The sequence below is a fragment of the Gasterosteus aculeatus genome, chromosome 12, assembly GCF_964276395.1.
Source record: "Gasterosteus aculeatus chromosome 12, fGasAcu3.hap1.1, whole genome shotgun sequence".
Lineage (NCBI taxonomy): Eukaryota > Metazoa > Chordata > Actinopteri > Perciformes > Gasterosteidae > Gasterosteus > Gasterosteus aculeatus.
This window is the reverse complement of record NC_135700.1, coordinates 7,244,788-7,264,861: the sequence shown is the minus strand read 5'-3', so window position 1 is coordinate 7,264,861 and position 20,074 is coordinate 7,244,788. Positions and strand designations below refer to the sequence as shown.

General features: G+C 42.3%; 2 protein-coding genes across 2 annotated transcripts; one reads left to right on the top strand and one right to left on the bottom strand.

Moving 5' to 3' along the window:
- Nucleotides 1-3,419: 3,419 nt before the first annotated feature.
- On the bottom strand, nucleotides 3,420-8,920 carry gatm (glycine amidinotransferase (L-arginine:glycine amidinotransferase)). Its single transcript, XM_040164850.2, has 9 exons — nucleotides 8,200-8,920; nucleotides 7,222-7,434; nucleotides 6,903-7,098; nucleotides 5,623-5,813; nucleotides 5,271-5,408; nucleotides 5,001-5,165; nucleotides 4,819-4,882; nucleotides 4,627-4,743; nucleotides 3,420-4,512 (listed from the first exon to the last, which is right to left on the bottom strand). Exons 1-9 carry the CDS (start codon nucleotides 8,266-8,268, stop codon nucleotides 4,400-4,402), a joined length of 1,266 nt encoding a protein of 421 aa, XP_040020784.1. The 5' UTR covers nucleotides 8,269-8,920; the 3' UTR covers nucleotides 3,420-4,399.
- A 663-nt stretch (nucleotides 8,921-9,583) lies between these two features.
- Nucleotides 9,584-16,859, top strand: LOC120810352 (long-chain fatty acid transport protein 2). Its single transcript, XM_040164838.2, has 10 exons — nucleotides 9,584-10,568; nucleotides 11,467-11,676; nucleotides 11,780-11,938; nucleotides 12,866-12,990; nucleotides 14,755-14,949; nucleotides 15,243-15,333; nucleotides 15,469-15,667; nucleotides 15,874-15,971; nucleotides 16,095-16,225; nucleotides 16,446-16,859. Exons 1-10 carry the CDS (start codon nucleotides 10,088-10,090, stop codon nucleotides 16,620-16,622), a joined length of 1,866 nt encoding a protein of 621 aa, XP_040020772.2. The 5' UTR covers nucleotides 9,584-10,087; the 3' UTR covers nucleotides 16,623-16,859.
- Nucleotides 16,860-20,074: the final 3,215 nt, after the last annotated feature.

Sequence of the window (20,074 nt, the reverse complement as noted above, 5' to 3'; positions counted from 1 at the left end):
CATTCTGACCCACAATCCTCTGAAAGAGGATATATGAGCGAGAGGGTCAAAGTTCAAGGTATAATCTTATCACAAAGTTGTAAGTCTCAATTAAATGCATACTGCTGCAGTATGTGCTGAAAGTAAACAGAATGAGGATCTGCTGGGATGTGTGCAGTTTAAACAAGCAGTTTTATCTCCTCAAAGATAATTCTGGCTGACCAAAGCCGTCACTGTATTATCTATATTATCTATCCACAACTTCCCAGAAAGGAAACGTGTTCCTCTTCGGCCACATTTGTTTTAGCAACAGACTTCACCCACATTCTGCCCATCATCATTCCTGGAAAGTGCCACAAAGTCTACTTCCGTGTATGTTCTGATCCACAAGGGGACGCTAAATATGTGGGTTTTCCTTCAGATATATTCACTTTACCGTAATAAAATATCCAGCATTCATTTAAGGAGCGGAAAAATCTCGCTATCTCTCCACACAAGTTTTACTTAAATATCTTATAATTATCATATAATTGTTTCATTTGTGTTGGAAATTGAAGGTTTTATTGTGATGACAGTAAACCATTGAATTCTGTCAAATAAAACTAATGTAATGTTTTTTTTACCCAAGATGTCCAGATTTCTGCCTGATACGATTGTGTTTATTGACGCAGCGTTCTGTAACTAAAAGTTTGTAACTTTTTAATTTGCCACAAACCTCCTGGATACGACAGCAAAAATAAGTGGAAATTGAGCAGCGTAGCTTTTGCCAGTAACTGCTTTATATCACATCTATGAATTTTTTTGTTTATTTAATTTAATAATTTAATATTTCTATCTTATTATATTGTATATATTGTGTATTTTTTTATTCTATTTTCTTCCCTGTGCATGCTGCTGTGATACCAAAATTTCCCTTTTGAGGGATCAATAAAGTATCTATTTCATCTATCTATCTATTTTGGAAATGAAGACAGTATCTGCTGTTGTGAAAGAAGATGCTCATTTAAAAGACAAATTGGAAATTCCACAGAGAACATTGTTTTGTTTGTTGATTTACATCAGGAATCTGTGACTTTTACCACAAGACTTCAATTAGAAAGGGTTTGGTTTTGAAATGAGTGAATATAGATGAGAGTCACAGTTAACAGTCAACTGTTTTTACTCTTAAAGGTCACTTTTCTCGTTAAGGTTTGAAAAATCCAGCCTGTGAAAACAATTAAAAATAACCTGCGAGGCGATGCACACATAAAACCCTGCGTTGAAGACCGAGTGCACGGGGCTGGAAAGATGTTTCCAATTAGTCTTGAAGGTTTTTCTCCTTTCTGCCTATTGCGTTTTCTAGTTTATTACCACAACATGGCCATCTTTTAACGCTCCAGCTAACAAAGCTTTGAACATCTGGATCCTCTCCGGCCGACTGTTCTGGACCCAATTCAGACATAAAGTCACACATAGTCAAGACAACACGAGAAGATGGCGGCTGCTTTCCCACTGGCGTTTCATTCCCACAGACCGCTCTCCCCTCGGAGAAGCTGTTGAGGCATCCGCAGTATTACGTGATTAGGCAGCTGTACAAACAAGTAATCCATCTGCAGAAGTCTACATGTTACAGAGAAGCAGGCGGGGGAAAAGAAAGATGACTGAACAGCTGTGAAGGGAAGCCACGTGGCCTCTGGTGAACCTGTCGCTGACCCGCAGTCGCCTTCAAGCCAGAGGGGGATTCTGGACGCCTCGTATCGGCGCAGGAGGCAGCCGCAGGATAGTCTCAGGCCACAGCTGCACCATCTGACCCGGGCCACATTGTGACAAAAGGTGAAGCGGTTAAAGAGGCAGCGTGCTGGTGTGCAGACTCCACGCATAGCCGGGACGTGTGCATGAGACCAAATATATATATATATATATATATATATATATATATTTGGTCTCATTGTTCTGAATCTACAAGGTGTTTATACTTTGCAGGAAGCTACAGGATGTGAGCCACGGGGGCGACAGCAAGATGTACATAAGAATATGTAATAAGTGTTGAGACAGAACTCAAACTACAGCTATCTATCGAGATGGGGACATTGTGGAGTTTGAGAGGGAGTAAACGAAGGTGTTTACTTCTCACGTGAAGTCGCAGAAGCATTTGGAAGGTTGAGAAACTGTTGAGAGGTTGAGTTGGCTGATTTTTTTAGGATCTGGATCAGAATAATGAACATTCTTGTGTATGTTCTTTGCCTCTTTGGTGCAAATTGAATCTTTTTAATAATATCCATTGGTACATTTTGAGATTAAGAATAGTTCATTCATAAATAGTTCTCATGTAGTGTATTCTCCTGTGAACTGCACATGATTCAGGCCAAATGAACCAAATGAACCAAGGATCAAGTGGAATGTTTAATGTTTAATAGAGGAAATTAATCTGGTCGGAGGTGCGCTCCTCACCGTATGAGACCGTACAGTAAATACATGAAGTACTTTATCACAACCACATGCACATTCAAACAATACTTTGATACACAGATCTTCACACTTGTCATTGGTCATTTACTGGTCCCTTCATTGGGTGTTCATTACGCCTTTAAAATACATTTATTTGGTATTAAAATAATTGTTTTTTACTTTCCTCGCTTACCTGAAAATGGCACCTCTGCCTTCAAGTCATCCGTTTGATAGAATCCATCTGAAGACTCTGCCTTCTTCTTCAACAAAAGTAATGAATAAATGAATCAGTCAACTTTTTAATCTTTAACGTACAGTCACCCTTTCTATTATTATTTGCAGTGCACTTGTTTACATAATGATCTACTGTATATGATGCAATATTTCTCCCGCTGACGTAGCAGCCTGGCCAATGTTCACAGACCTAAAGGTGGAACAGTGAATGCAAACTGTATCAACCAGGTGAACAGATCCTTTGTGACTCTTACTGACCTATTCTGCTAAATATGCGCTACAAGAGTATCTGCCACCACTTTAATTACCCATATGAGGAGGTTTTCCCATTTTATGATACTTTATTATTCAACTCAACTACATTTCTCATGAAAATATTCTTATATTTACATTGCATTTATTTGATTACTTAAATTACAAGTTATGTTTCAGATGAAATGTGTCAAAAATATAAAAGCATCCATCCATCTGCTTAACAGAATGTGAAGCAGTCAAATAATGAATGAATGAAATAAGTCACTCTGTGTAATGAGTACTTTTCCTTTTGATACTTGAAGTGCATAGATGCTGATAATACTCCTTTAGTTTTATTCAGGTGAAACTTTTGACTGCGGAACTTTTACTTGTGATGATATCACTTTAGCTTGGAGTGTTTATACTTTTCATTAAGTAAAATATTTTCACCCATTTGTGATCCGCGTCAATACATTTTCACTTAACAAACACTAAGGTGTTGCATATAACAAATAGTGATATTTAAAAAAAAAAACACATACAACTATATTTAATTACATTTAATAATGTTGCATCGTACAAAACGTCCCTTGCTTTAGACTTCAACATCCCATAACCAACACATCGAAGGAATCACAAAGCATCTTCACAAAAAACACGTTTCATTCTTTAGGCATTTTTGCTTTGCAGACAGAAGCAGCCAATGAGTTACATACTACTAGCATCAAGTATAACTGGCATTTGCAATAGAAGAAAAGGAAAAAAGTACACAATATCTGAGATGGACCGCAAACTTTAGTAAATATATAATCCAATCAAGAGTATGAAAAATATAAATATAACTTTGTCTGTGAAATCAATTAAAATCTATACAAAACAATATACTAGAGATAATACATTTATATTGTTTAATCACCTACTTAATTTTTTTTTTACATTTGTTTAAATAAGATTAAAAACTTTGGAAAAAGATGGTGTCTGGCGTTTCCATGAGGAGGAGGTAGCTTCTTTTCTCCTTGTTTGGTGACTTTCGCATAGCAAATAGCCGAGCCAGAAGTGCAGTTGTTATTGAGATAACTGATTGAAGTAAAGTAACTTGTTGCTGTTGAGCACGTGTGCATGCATGTAGATATATGCGGATAAATCAGTACAAAGCTGCTTGCAAAGGCAGCGTGCCGCACGTACAGCAGTGTTAAAATAATTCATTCAAGTTCATTTAGGGCATTATGACACATCTCCCATAATGAACTTCATAATAAGAAATGTTGTCCTAGTGTTATTTGTTATTTGGTTCTAGGCAAGTTTAAACAGTATACCTCTTTGACATTGAGCTGCAGTGCGTTGACACCTAAAGAAGCAAATTTCAACTACCTTTCCCCAAAAATTTGCAGGAAGTAGGCCTCTGATTAATGTGTACATACAAAATTTACTGACAATAAAGATTCATTAATTATAGTAGATGCAAGATTCCAAATTGTCGCTTTAATCTTCAAAGCTCAATAAAAACTGCCTCTTTCTGACGCGGCTAGTAGAAGTAGGACTGCAGGGTACCGCGGCGGCGGACATCGGTTGTCCAGCAGTGGAAGCCACCACCCAAGGAGTTTGCATGGCGAATATTCACCTTTATGGTCTTGATACCTGCAACAAAAACACATCCATTCCTCAAATACTGAGTATTTTCATTCAGATCATTTGGAAAATCCGATCATCTGTCTTAAATGCTGTAGAAGTAAAATAAATTTAGGAACTCACCGAGGCTCTCAAACATTTTTTGAATTGTGCTCTCGTTGGCGTCAACCATAACGCGCTTCTCACCCAACATCAGCACATTCATGGACAGCCATTTGGAGGACATCCACAGAGGGTGGTCTACAAAGAAAAGGGAATATATTTTTTCAGGAATAAGTTAAAACAGTTTCCTTATGTTAGAGTTTTAGTACACACCATCGGGAATAAGAGGTGTCGGAGGTTTCACAATAGTCCAACCAGCCTTTTGGAACATGTCGATCTGAGGAAGAAGGCAAAGATTAGAAGTGATTGTGGAGCGAGTTAAAGCCTCCGTCCACAGGAGGGCATCACAGGACACTGTGAGGATTGAGAGGCAGCCGGTTCTTGTCCTGCGGTACCTGGCGACATGGACGATCAGGGTTTGACAGCACCAGTCCGGGCCCGATGATGTTGAAAGTAGCATCGATGTGCATGGGGTTCGGGTCCTTGAATGAGATTATGTGGATGTTGTAGTCTGGAGCCAGATGACGCCGCATCCACTCAATTCCCATGTAATTTGTAACCTGCGAGAACAAAAAAAGTGGTTGAGTTGTGTCTTCTTAAACTTGTGCTGACTTGTATCAGTTACTGTGCACGCGGCGCTTTCATTGGTGTTCCAGCCTCCACACCTGACTCCTCTGGACGAAAAGGTCCCTCCCAGCTCGGATGAAGTCGGCAGCATCGAAGCAGGGCTCGTGCTCCGTGGTCACAAACTTCCCCTCGGCGGCCAGCTTGTGTCTGTCCTCCACTGTGCGGATGGGGTAGTCCTGAAACACCCACCACGCAGTAATGATTGACACTAAATTGATCAGGGTGTGACCCGCAGAGCTCTGTGGTGATATGGTGAACCCAAACAGTGCAGCTTTATCTTTATGTACGAGTGCAAAACGTTATACGTGGAAAACATTAGTCCTTCCTATACAGTCCACTCTTCAAAGCGTTCAACATGCGCTGTCCTAATCTCACTAGATAAGGCCGCACCTGATCATACAGCTCATCGGACATAGTCGGCTTGGGAGCAGTGGTCCATTTAGCACCGTTTTTGAAGTATTCCTTGATCAAAGGTCTGTAGGCTCTGTACTCAAAGAAGCGAGCCCTCCAGGCCATGGGAGCCTCGATAATCTCGTTCCCCACAACCAGGAGGATGTCTCTGGGCATGGCAGCATACATGCCTGCAACACATCCAGCAATACACCTTCAGCATGCATCAAATATCCCATATCAAACACAATTTGAGCAGTTTTATAACAAAGAAGAAGAAGTCACCAGCAGGTTAAAGAAGTATTCTGAAAATACTTGAGTAGGCTACAAGTAAAATTATTATCAGATAAATGTAATCAAAAGAAGTACTCTTCTATAGAAAAGGGCCTAGTTAAAGTTATATAGTTATATTATTAGACAATTAGTATTGATGCATTAACAAGTGAACAGTACTTTAAGGTTGGTTGAGGAGGTCATCTTATAGTTTTACGTGGTTAATTTGATGAAAATACAAAATTAATGAACCAATTTTATATTTTGTATACTAATCTCAGTGATTAGTAACTGTATTTGTGAAAACTGGACTGGAGTAAAGAGGACAATATTTTCCTCTTTACTGTGGTGGAGTAGAAGAACACGTTGCAGTAAATGGAAAGTAAATACAACTGATTGAAATGTAATTTGTTTAGCAGCCGCATGTGTCGCTGTGTTCCAACTTGACCACCTATCGATTGTAAACGAGCCGCTTTGTGTCTCCTGCAGCACCGTGTGTCAATGCGGCCCTTCATGGGACCCTGAGGGCCACAAGAAAAATGCAGCTGAAACATGATTTAAGCAACACCAGCCGGATTCTGCCCCACAAATATGGAACAACACCAGACATCTGAAACGTCCCGAGGAGCCACACGTACACAACCGCAGCCCAGATCTAGCGGGCCACCAGCCAAATATGGATCAGGAACCATGATTTCTATGGTATTTTATATATACGTCTATCCTATTTTTCCATATGAACTCGTTCTGACTAACTCAAGCTGTCAGATAAATACAGTGGAGGAAAGTAGTAGTTTTAGTTTCTATCAACAGTATTTTTGCCCGGTGCTTCATAATTGTACTACTACTTGTTTTTACATGGATTACTGCCTTTGAGCGGTTAACTCCTTTACACGCACATTTTGGACAATTTTTCCAAACATTTCATTACACATTAATATGTGTAATGGAACAAAATGCAAAAGGCTACTGATTGAGGGATACTTCTGATTTGTCTTGTTCTTTACCTGATGATGAAAAGTCTGGGGTTTTGTATTCCTCGGACCAGCTCATGGGCTCCGGCCTCCTCACAGTGACGCCCTCGTGTTGCAGAATATTGCACATTTCCTCAATCTCAGCAACAGCTTTTTTTAAGTGGTCCGCAGGAAATTGCTGGCCCCCATACTGCTGGTAGAAGGGCCAATACTTTTCATATGTGTTAGCCTGTCGAGAGGGTCACAAATTGACAACAATGGAGTTAATGTCGTGGTCTCACAGCGCACAGTTCAGAGGTGAGCATTGTGTGGTTATCTGGTGCACAGTCGTCCTCTTGACATCAGCCCTTACTTTCACTTCCACGGTGAAGGGAGGGACACAGGCGTTTTCGGCACGACCCACGATCACCTCCTCGAGAGGGTCCCATTCGTTGTAGCTACACACAGGACACTCCTGCTGGACAGGCTCAGTAACATGTTCAACAGCGTGGTGCGGCTGTGCAGCTGCTGCACTGGAAGTGCTCTGGAAGGCCCCACGCACCCATCCGGTCACCGCCCGGCCGAGCTGAGTAGGGGAGGGGAACAAAATGAAGCACAAGTTGGGATTTTTTTATGTTCTGCTGCAGAAAACAGCCCCCCAGTTTGGGGAAGTTACACTAGGAAGACTTTCAAATAGATTAATACAATCTGTATATTAGTTAGAAAGAAAATTAGTTGTGCCTGTTATTGACGTTGACTTGATTATTATTTAATGTTAGTTCCAGACATTGAGAGGAATTAGAATTGAATGACGTGGATGGCACCTCATACGCACAGAGGTCAATTCAAACACAGTAAAACCGTAAAGGCTGAGAGGTAAAACAGATATCTGCTTCTGAGAGGCTGACTTGTTTGGTGCTAAAGTTCACGTGTTGTTAGCGAGCCAGAGAGTCATCTGCTGACTCAGGATCAGCTCCAGTGTCACTGAGTCTGGGAGCGCATCTGTGGCAAACAGCTGTTCACTGTCACTCAATACCCCCCCAAAAAAATCCTCTCTCAGCAGTTCGAAACAAATCCATGCTTTCAGTAAGTTCTGAGTTGAGTGTTTCTTCCACGAATTGTATTTTGCAACCACAATGCACAATCACACGCCCACAAAATGTAATGAATAAAACTGATTCCAAGTAAACAAACAGCTCGGATAGTGAAGAAAATGTTGAACGTATTTTCTTTTATTCACTCTTACTGGTGATATGTGCTGTTTTAACCCAATATTTTTTTTCTTCTTTTAAATCGTACACTTTAGGAAAGAAAAAAACAGAAGAAGATATGAAACCACCACAATACCAACCATGGCTCCGATCAGATGGGCGGCCTCGGCCCCCCTGCTACCTCCTCTCAGACACCTGACTCGCAGCATTGTCCAACACTATAGTGAACGCCTCAGTGGAATCAAACGGCAGCGCAGGATCCACCTCCAAGTTTGCTCATGAATGAAGACGCCTCAGCCCAAAGCCAACTTTATAGTGCCGGGTCTACGTGCCTCTTAGACTATTGGTCACTGGTCGGGGGGGTGCGGTGAGGAGGGGGGGGTGCATTTCTGAAACACGATCCCCGACGCCAGCAAATTCTTATCAACTGGCCTCCAAGGCGCAAAAAAGGTTTCCTAGGACCGTACCTCTGAAAAATGATTTTCATTGTGCCAAACAATTTTGAAATCCTTCTAAATTGCGACTCAGGAAATGTTATTTCTGCTGAATAAATTATGAAAGGAACAGTAAAGAAATGCAAAATGAAATGAAAAGGCTACACTGCAGAAAAAGGTTGTACATGTAAATTTAGCCTTTTCAGGCTATTCAGTATTTCATTAAAGTATACATTTGCTAAATTATGTCTAAGAGTAATATATATTCTTATTCATTTCCTGAGTGAACCCAAAAAAGGTCCCTGGTAAAATGCATTAAGAAGACGGGCTCATTCAATACATCTCCTAAGTAACCTCTGAAGTGGTTCTTCATTGGACTCTTTTGACTCCAACGTGGTGTAATAACGTTACACGTATAAAACGATCACATTGCTCTGGCACATGGCATCCAGGAGACTGGGAGTCAAAGCCCAACGAAGGGTGGGAAAGGAGTTGATGGCCTGATCAAAGAAACAGATGGGGCCGGGTCACCACATGCTCTGCTGGACTGTGCTCACAAGAGTTTCACAACCCAAGGACCTCAATGACCGCTGATATCCCGCCCTCTCATAAAAAAAACCTGAAATCTCTGGCTGATGCTCGGGGTTTGTGGATTATGCACCCAGGACGCCTTCAGCTCCGTACCATCAATTGCTTGTCCAACGGTCACAAAGATAACTGTGTGAGTCTAACTTATATTCAAAGAGCATCCAATAATGCAGATAAGTGCACAACTGATATGAGTTCAGGATGTTGCCTACAATAAATAGCCAGACACATTAGCCTCCATTTAACTGCACCTTTATGTTTTTAAGTTGTTACACAAACAATATAAATTGTATTTTGAAAGTTGTTGTGGGATTGATAAAGGTGCCGGTAGGCAGATGTTTGTACCTTTGAACAGCTGCTGATTCCCTGTTTTCAAATATGTTTCTATGGACACAAAATGCGCCTGAAGATTAAACTTCATATTGTGTGTGTGTTTGTTTGTCTGTCTTAATGTCTGTGTAGGCCTTCATATGCAGATAGAGTCAGTTATCTAAATTGTACCTGTGATCTAAGGAGGTCCCATTTCCATTGCCAGAAATAATGCCATTATGTTTTAGTATCTACTCAAGTACTGCATTCAAGTATTTCCATGTTAGGACACTCCTACGCCACCACAAGTCACAGGCAAAAATACTATTAATAGAAACTAAAACTACTACTTTCCTCCCAGATGTCTGGTGTTAGTTCCATATTTGTGGGGCAGAATCCGGCTGTTGTTGCTTAAATCACGTTTCAGCTGCATTTTCCTTGTGGCCCTCAGGGGCCCATGAAGGACCGCGTGGACACACGGTGCTGCAGGAGACACAAGCCCCGTTTCAATCAGTTGTATTGCGCATTATTCAAATATTTGCCCTTTCTCGTGAAGTGAACCTCGTTTTTTGAAGAAGAAAAAAATGCCCCGCCCCACTTATTGCCACAACACTCCCCATTTTGCAGCCCGGAGCTGCTCTCTTGTTTTCTTCTACTTCTGTGCGCGCGTCCCGTGACTTCTACAGAAGAAAACACAATGCTGGTCTACTTGGTTTCAGCGGTTTTGGCAAGTGTCCTCATCGTACCGATCGCGCTCAGAACTTTGCTCCCGTATCTTTGGATGGATCTTTTGTACTTCGGGGATCTCCTGCGGATCCTAGTGAGCTTCTCGTCGAGGCGCAGGAGGAGACCTCCCTTCTTTGTGTTGGACCGCTTCTTGGAGCAGACCGCCGCGCACCCACACAAGATCTTCGTCGCGTTTGAGGGCGAAAGCCACTCGTACGCGTACACGGATCTCAGGAGCAACAAAACCGCCAACGCGCTGCGGTCTCTCCCGGGCTACACACCCGGGGACACCGTGGCGCTGTTCATGGGCAACGAGCCCGCCTTCATGTTCACCTGGCTGGCCCTGGCTAAGTTGGGCTCTCCCGTGGCTCTTCTCAATCACAACATCCGCACCAAGTCTCTGCTGCACTGCTTCGACTGCTGCAAGGCCCAGGTGTTGATCGCAGCTGCCGGTACGCAAGACGCGCAGCGGGTGATGGACGACCTGCAGGGCAGTCGGGCGCTTTATTCAGACGTGTCGCCCGCCTGGGGAATCATATGGGGTTTTGGTTGTTTTGGACCTCAGTGGTGCCTTATGGAGTTATGGGGCTGCAACCTGAATTGCAGAACCAAATAAACAGGTTTTAGGTTTGAAACTGTCATGGAATGCTGTGCAGATTTTATTTCAATTAAATTGCAATTTGAGTATTTCCATCTCAGGTGGGCCAAGGGGCTCGTACAGTTGATGTTTAATCAGAGATGGAAAGGGATTTGTCCCGAATGCACCCCACGCGATGTGAGTTCAGCTCATTATTAAACAGCGATGTACTGCATCGTCATTACAATCATCATCATTTGTGCCATATGTGCACCAGCAGGGATCCGTCCGTCCAATAAACAATAAGAGAAACTGATAGTGAATTATTTTAAACCGTAATTATACTTAAATTTTTAAGCCTGTGAAAAATGAAGATGTTTTTTTTAGGTTATAAAGAATTTCACTTGTGGCTTGACAATAGTTTTTCATGGGTCTCAACGTTTGCCTTTGTGGTGCCTAAAAACATCTTTCAAATGAGTCAGTGAAGCAAACCGCGGGTTTTGTTCTCAAAATACCGCATTGTTCTCAAAATACCACATGTCTCCTGAAGTAATCCCCAAAGTTCACTGACTACTATTCTCCATCTTCTCAGCCATGCTATACACATTACAACCTACAAAGCCAAGCCTGCCATAGGTTTCGGCTGGCTTCGATCATAATGGTTTTTGCTCCTGAAGTTTAATTTTTCACGGCCGATAGTGGTCCAATATCTGCATAATAACCTGAAAATTGTTCAATCGGTGGTTCTGGTTCTCCTGCATGTCCATTTCCAGAGCTAGAGGAAGCGGTGAGGGACGTGCTGCCCTCACTGAAGGAGCAGGACGTCACTGTCCTCCTGATGGCCAAACACTGTGACACGCCTGGGATCCAGAGCTTCTCTGACGAAGTGGACGAGGCATCAGACGCTTCGCTCCCTCGCCACCTGAGATCACACATCACATCCAAAAGTCCTGCCGTTTATATTTATACTTCTGGAACAACGGGTACGGTTTGTCTTGCAGTCTTGTGTGATATTCAGCTGCCGCGGCGACGCGTGACGTCTTCTGTTCTCACGGTTTGTGTTATTCGTGTCTACTTGTATTGCAGGTCTGCCGAAGGCGGCTGTTGTCAATCAGAACCGCCTCTTAACCGCTCTGGCTGTTTTATCTGCTAACGGTGTAACGTCCAATGATGTCATCTACCTAAACCTGCCTCTCTACCACACAGCTGGATTCATTATTGGCTTTATCGGCGCCATTGAGACAGGTGAGACGAGCTAAGACCAGAACGTAAATCAAGTAAGACGTAAGTGATGAATGGATACTCGTTTATCGTGTTGACATGGAGTTTTTTGTCTCTTTCAGGCTTGAGCAAGAGGTAGAAATCTGCACCAAAGGCTTTGCCACAGTTTAATTTCAGTCCTAAAGTTCACCATGTTAACCGGAAAGGGCCCCAAATGCAAGCCACTGATTTCTTATTTTTAATGCTAGCTGAATGTTAACATAGTAGTGTAAAAGGAGTTGATAATTTGGGGATTCATGTGTATCACAGGACAACCCAGATGGTTAACATACAATAAATCATTTGCCAAACATTTGATCACTCGTTGATCCCTGAGCAGGCATAAGGAGATCACTTGTTATTATGCATATTTCAGACCCTCATCGGGTTCACACGCACTCGCCCTTAATATGAGGCTACCGAGCAGCAACATCGTGCACCGATTCAAACTTGTTTCATGGCAAAAAGTGATGCCCCTGATCCTCCATCCGCCCGCTGGTCTCTGTGCCGCTGGGAAACCAAATGAAAGGGTCCTTTCACTGTTAATCTGAACAGAGCCGGGTCGACCACAGCCAGATTACCCCACTTTCCAACTGCTTCTTTCTAAATAGGTTAAAGTTCACATCTCTAGCACACGTGTGGGTTAACAGCCTGAGTTACACACGTGGAGGAGATATGCAACACCGCTGCAAAACAATCACATGTTGTGCGGCACATGCTGTTAAAAAACCTACAGTTTAATATTGTTGGCTTCAGCCTTTTGGCAATGTTCAAGCTTAACACGAGTACAGAAAAGAATGATAAAATCATAGTGAAGAAAGTCATGTAAAGTGATTGTAATCTATTGTTTTCACATTTCTATGCTATTTAGCTCATAATCCAATTTTCTTTTTTGTTGTTTTACTGTTGAAGGTTCAACTATCGTTCTGAAGAGGAAGTTCTCTGCCTCTCAGTTTTGGGATGACTGCAGGACATACAGCGTGACGGTTGTGCAGTACATAGGAGAGGTGATGCGGTACCTCTGTAGTACGCCGAAGGTAAATTCATTATTGTTATTCTCGTTTTTTTCACCTGTTGATAGTCACACAGTACGAACAAGATGCAAATAGACGGGCAACGGTGTAATTAAATAAACAGGGATTAACACAAAAACACACATAAAACATCATGATTTAAATATGGTTAAAAATATTTCAACGTTAGTTAAGATTTTCAAAGCATCCATTTTAATTTGACCTTTTAGTTATGTGCCTCTAAATATAAGTGATCCCCGTTGAACCCACTTGGTTTTCTTTGTTGAAAAGCCTCTGCAGCAGTGTCCCGACCATGTGACACTTTAAACACTCATCTGAAACCTAAACCTTTGGCATTCCTGTGGGGCTGGCAGAAGGAAAAGGTCTCCGTCCCTCTTCATTTGGGACAGAATGTGTGATTTATGGGACAAAATGCACGTGTACATAACTGCAGTTTAGTCATCTTTGGTTGCAACGGAGTGCCGCCAACATGTCATAAGTAAACCGTCGTACCGGATGGCTCATAATTACAAGAGGCATTGAAAGGCAAACAAGCTCCCATAAGATCTCGCCTCCTCAAAGCTGCTTTCAGTGGAGACGGCAGCTGAGCCAGAGTCCTGTTGAGCGGCTGCAGCAAGCCACCACTGACACACGTCCAGTTGGAGATAACTTTCCGAATCAGTACATTCCCACAGAATGCACAGCTGGCTTACCTAAATAGAAAACCGTTAAATCCCAGCTATCCGGTTCCAGCCTTCTGCGTCATTATCGGTAGGGGTTTGGACAGCGTGAACACTGCGTGTGTTTATCAACCGACTGCTTTTCAAGTAGCATCACATACTTTGCCGTGACTCTGAGATGTAACCGCTGTATTTAGGAGAACTGTACACATTCTGCTTACATGTATGGCCATTCAGAGTATCTAATTGCATCACATGAGGCGCTGTCTCCATTTACCATGTGACCTTGAGTCAGAAGAGGGCCTTCTCTGTATCTGGTCACCACTAGGAATAGATGCTCGCCTTAATTTAGGAAGACCATATCAAGTGACTTGGCAACCGGATTACTCTGGACTTGTAGGCTTTAGGGTCCCCATTTATTTTATAATATTAGTTTGTTTTTAAAGAAAATAGTATCAACATTGGATTTGTATTTGTGAACTTGTTTTTCAATTACAAATTCTCACATATAGACATTGATTAGCCTCTTGATCAGAGTTGATCGTAAAAGTCGTCAAAAGCCAAATCAGTCAGTCAGTCGTAAGAAGCACGTGGCTTTACAGATGTGCGTTTCAGGGTTCACCTTGTTACGTTTGGCAAAACAGTGGCCCTTTTGAATCCAAAATAGGTTCTGTCGCGTCGATCAGTTTCTTTGGCCTTACGAGATCTCTAACGCTCGGGATCCTGTCCTTGTTTTCTCTCGGGGGAGGTGTTCAGTTACAGTCATTCCAGGGTGAATTCAGTGTTACAAACTTACCTGTTGAATTACAGTGAAATCTCCGATGACGATGAGTCAACGTTCTTTAAGTTGATGTCTTCCTGGGTGGTCTCCTCTCTGTCACCTTTCCAGCCTGATGAGTTGTCACCACTGCTGTTTAAAAGCAGTGCATCCTCACACTTTATAATAGTGCTGACAGGTGCTCCTCGCCAACAATTTATTTTAACCTTTCAATTTCAGCATTATGTCTATTAAATTGATTCACTACCAAATCTTGTTTTTTGTAGTATTTGCAAAATGCTTGATCCATCATTCATTTTTATGTTGTTTTTTGTTGTTGTGACAATGCAGAAAGACAATGACAAGGAACATAAGGTGAGACTGGCCATCGGAAACGGGATCAGAGCAGAGATTTGGAGGGAGTTTCTCAATCGCTTTGGGAACATTCAGGTCCGAGAGTTTTACGCCTCGACCGAGGGGAACGTGGGATTTCTCAACTACGCAGGGAAGATTGGAGCTATTGGTCGAGTCCACTTCTTTCATCAGGTACAAATGGAAAAAAATATGTTTCTGTCAACATTGTATATATATATATATATGAGTACATATATTTGTTTCTAGATGTGATTATATATATATATATACACACATATATATATATACACAGATTTGTTGGAATCACTTATATGTCATTTATTACAATAAATACATTTTATTGATTAGATTATTATTATTTCTACACTAGATTATTTTATTTATTCGTTTTAAAACTGCTGGAGTAAAGATGTATTCTGCACATGTAAAGCAACTCTACTGTGTTTACTTCTTTCCACCTGTAGATGCTGTTTCCCTTCACTCTCATTCAGTACGACACGGAGCGTGAGGAGCCCATTCGAGATGCTAAAGGACTCTGTGTGGAGTCGCCCACAGGTGGAGAAACTCTAGCTTGAACTTAATGAACAGTTAATGTCCTTGCTTATTGCATGCACCATGACATGTTTCTGCATATCGTAGGCGGTGTGGGTACGACAAAGGCAGTAAACGTGCGTTGTCTTTCTCCCTCAGGTGAGACGGGGCTGCTTGTGTCGAAGATCACAGACATCGCTCCTTTCGTCGGCTACGCGCAGAACGAGGAACAAACGGAGAGGAAAAGACTTCGCGATGTTCTCAAGAAGGGAGATCTTTACTTCAACAGCGGCGACCTAATGAGGATCGACAAGGACAACTTCATTTACTTTCAGGATCGCGTCGGCGACACGTTCAGGTACAGAACTCATGTACACGGTTATTCTAATGTCCTTCATTTTCCTGCAGCAGACTTAAGACAAAGTCTGCCGCTTTTATGAAGTGAATTTAGAAAGTTAAATAATAAACATATTTTAAATATCACAAGGTCCATACCTTACGCAAGTATTTAGTAAATTGCACTTTTCATAAACCAAATCAAAATAGATATATTTTGTTCAACAGGTGGAAAGGTGAGAATGTGGCCACAAACGAGGTGTCTGACATCCTGACGCTGTGTGATTGTCTCAAAGAGGCCAACGTTTATGGAGTCCAAGTGCCAGGTCATTCCCTCTGTACAGTTTGTCAAGTCATGGTTTCCAAGCAGCAGAACATTACAGAGAGACGTGGATTCATTGATTGGTAAATAAATGCTTCCTCTGCTTCAATTTTGTCGGTCAATGTAGGACATGAGGGGCGGATAGGGATGGCAGCTGTCACTGTGAAGGAAGGTGCCCAGTTTGATGGAAGTAGAATATACAACCATTTGGTTAACTACCTGCCTTCATATGCTCGACCTCGCTTCATAAGAATACAGGTACGTTTATTTAATTTCACTTTTGAAATAAACTGCACAGTATTTGAGTAACAAACGTTGTTCTGTTGTTAAAAATAAGGTTACAAAAATAGAGATTGTGGTTGAATGTTTATATCCTGCGTCAGTGATGATGCATTTTTCTCATAGGGTTTGCTGCATGTGATGAGAAGTGATGTTTGTGACACTCTACTTGAGTTAATATCTTGTACCTGTTGTCCAGAATGTGGTGGAGGTGACGGCGACTTTCAAGCAGATGAAAGTGAAGCTAGTGGAGGAGAGCTTTGATCCAGGGCGCACCCAGCACCCAATTTACATCCTTGATGACAAAGAGAAAAGTTACATACCGCTGACAGCTCAGGTCTACAGCTCCATCATATCAGGAAACATCAAACTATGAGGAGGAGGATTCACAAACTATTGTTTGACGAGAAAACCATCTAAGACAATGGCTACTGGACTCTCCCTCAGGTAGCATGTTGGCTGTACTAACAGAATACTTAGACAAGTAGCATGTAATGGTGTGAGCTACAATAATGCATGTAATACAGGATTTTTGACAGATTCTATATTTTTGTGACAACATGTGTACATATGAATTGCTTTCCTAAAAATAAAAGTGATTCTTACTAATAAACGGGGTCTTGTTGTTATGTGCATATCTACTCTGATTTAGCTTGGACAAATATCAGCAGTGACAACGGTGTAAAATCCACAAGGTGGAGACAAATGCACATGGAACCAATGATATTTTCTGTGGCGTGGTTTGGATATTCACTCTATATATTCTCTATATATTCAAACTACAAATAACACAAGCATAAGCACTTTAAGGTTGAACAAATGAACACAACTGAGAACTGAAACATCTTTACAACCCTCTAACTTCCACACATGCCCAAAATCAGCTTTGCCAAGATTCACTTCCAGTTATTTTCACTGCCTCAGCAATCCTGATTTAGGAAAATAGGTTTGTCAGAAAATTCTCACTCGAGACCGACGTAAAATCATCAAAACAGGTTATTTAATGTTCGCAAACGGACACAGAGTTGACACACATACAAGTCATGTGCCAGGCCCGCTCAAAGGTTTTCAATCCTTGGAGCAGGAATATATACTGCAGGTATGGCATCAAAACACAGGAATGGTTACGCACGTTCAGAGGATTGTTTACCCTCACGGGACAGAACGTCCGTCCCGAGGCCAGAGCCCCGAATCTCGGCAGACAAGATGTCTGCCAGCTGAGGGTAGCAAAAACCTAGTGTAGTCTAGCCTTATTGATCTCACGACACACATTATTTGCAGTTTTTCCAACATTTCCCTCCCGTTTATACAAAGTATAACTAATTAAAAGAACAAAAAGGAAAAACTATGGTAGTTAGCCTTATCAAATGATTAAACACAAAGATTTGTTTAACAGATCAATCAAAAGTTCATAAAGGATTAAACTGTGACTCTAAAATGATTGTTCTTTTTATTATTTATCAATGGGTTTTTAAATCATCAAAGTCAATCAAAGTAAAAAAACTTTTCGCACCGTAGAGGCCCCCCAGCCTGCGGTTACTAGCACGTGTGGCAGGAGGCATGCGGGGATGTTCTTGTTGTTGGTGTTTTTTTCCTTCTTTACTTCTTTTGATTTTCGACATATGAATCATCATAGCCTCACAGTCCAGTGGTCTCATTTTGTTCAAACAGGGCCCCGATATCCTCTTCATTGCCAAGTGGGAAAAGATGAGGATTTCCCGCTATGATCTGCTCACAGCTCTCAACATCCTCATCAACTGTTCGAGAGATCAGTTGGTACACTAGAATTTCTTCACTCAATGCGACATCTATCCACTTCTGCAGCAACCCTCTCACACAGGGAATAAGACAACATCCGCAAACTCCGAAGAGAGCGATCGCCAGAAAGATGGAAGTAAACATTGAGATTTCCAAATCTTTCCACTTTCCAAACCAATTTTCCAGCATTTTCTGCTAATAAGAGTGAAGTTAGCCCCTTTAGCCCCCTGGTTACTGACCCGTCTGGGACAGTGTTGTTGGGGATGAAAGTACAGCACGTTGATCCAAACATTGTACAGACTCCCCCCCTTTTCTGCCAGTAACATGTCTAGTGCCATTCAAATTTGCCAGGCCATCAGTTTTGTGTAGCTGCCCGTGCAACCCATCTATCGCTCTGGTGTGGTTGATGAATCGTCATAATAAATGTAGTTTATCCAGTCGACATTTTTGTTTATCTTTACTCACCGAAAGAACATTGACTCAAACCCTGCAGATATTGGATTTCTGGCCTTGTATTCGTCTGGTACCCCCTGAGGGACGCCGATGGTATCAATATAGATGGATGGGTTAAAGCTACTGGCCGCTGAGGTACGTGACCTCTTTGACCTGTGGTGGTCTGTCTTCTGGACAGTGCTCAGGGACTCGGTCCCCCTCAGTAACGCATAGAACGGCATTACCAGCTGTGCAATGGCGCAAGTGCCACTCCACCGCTTAGGAAGTGTGGCTAGAAGCCTCTTACCCCCACAGAACCACCAGGTGTCAGCCCTGGGCGTTGTCTGGTTTGTGAACCAAGTTGCCCTGTAGCCATTAACCGTGCCAGTGATGTTGTAAGTTGTATTACACCACCTCAGGGTCCCCACTGGTACTCAATTATCACAATATCTGGTGAAACAGGTGTAATTAGCTGCATAGGGTGAGAAGTATGGCGGTCTCGAGTCAGACTTGATTGGTGGCAACAGATAATATAAAGTAGCACATTTCTTTTCCTTTGGCCTATCGGGCGAGGAAAAGAGTTTTATGACACACCTCAAACCGGCTGGATCAGCGAATGAAGAGAGACGGAATCGAACCGTCCCCAGTCCTGGCATAGATGGAGCACAAGCCACACAGTTGGTTAAATTAATTTGGTCCGCTGAGTACATCATGCACTCTAGCCATACATTCCCATCTGCGTAACCAATATATATTGTTAGAGTCATGCCTCTGTGATGCCTCTGTGATGCCTCACATAGAAAGACCCTGAGGGGAGGGGCCTCTGCCCCTCGTTTGTTCCTCATCAGGTATGTTGAATTCTGCGGTGCATCTGTTTCCGGTCCTCTACCCCTTCCTGTCCCTGGGCCTTCTCTAAGTTTCTCCCACCCATATATAGAGCCCACCACCATCACAGTGATGAAAGCAAGAATCATGGTCGTCTCTCTGACACAACACAGTTCTTGTTGTCTGAATGTGTGACATCTAGGTGGCGCCATTGTTTGCCAATTTCTGCAGTGCGGAGCCACCACCGACCTCCTGCTGGGACACCCGTAAATCCCTTTCTGCGCTTTTGTCCCTCTCTAATCGGGTTTTTCACTTACAGTTACAGCTACAGTAAGTGAGCCTATTGTGCTCACCTCCCCTGGTTCGTCCAGCCACGCCTCGAGGGCCAGGTGTCCGCTACTTGATGGTGATCAGTGGCAGTACCCCTGCAAATGCTTGGCTCACCTTCTTTCAGTGTGTGAGGTAGATACAGGATGGTCTCTCTGCTTCTTTACTGTTGGTGTGCTCGGTTCATGTCAGGCTCTCTGTGGCCTTCATGGCCTGATAACCCAGCTTCGGTGGAGGAAAAACATAATTTTGTTAAACAAAATGAACAAATGGTTTAAGCTTGGTAAACCATTGGTTCCATCATCTAATTGTTCAAAAGTTAGACCCCTCTAATGCTACTTAGTTTGTGACTTAAGCATACTGGAGCTACATTGTATCCAGTTAATTTCCGTCTTAGCCATTATTTTATTTTTGTTCCATCAGTTCTGCTGACTGCGGATAATAAGAGCAATGTGTACTGTTCAAAACATTCCCTTCGGTATCTCA

Coding starts and splice junctions, on each gene's coding strand:
- gatm (XM_040164850.2), bottom strand. CDS start 8,268: ATGCTGCGAGTCAGGTGTCTGAGAGGAGGTAGCAGGGGGGCCGAGGCC. Junction 7,099..7,221: donor CCTTCACCGTGGAAGTGAAA/GTAAGGGCTGAT, acceptor CCCTCTCGACAG/GCTAACACATATGAAAAGTA. Junction 5,166..5,270: donor TTTTCGTCCAGAGGAGTCAG/GTGTGGAGGCTG, acceptor TTGTTCTCGCAG/GTTACAAATTACATGGGAAT.
- LOC120810352 (XM_040164838.2), top strand. CDS start 10,088: ATGCTGGTCTACTTGGTTTCAGCGGTTTTGGCAAGTGTCCTCATCGTA. Junction 11,677..11,779: donor TTATACTTCTGGAACAACGG/GTACGGTTTGTC, acceptor CTTGTATTGCAG/GTCTGCCGAAGGCGGCTGTT. Junction 16,226..16,445: donor CTCGCTTCATAAGAATACAG/GTACGTTTATTT, acceptor CCTGTTGTCCAG/AATGTGGTGGAGGTGACGGC.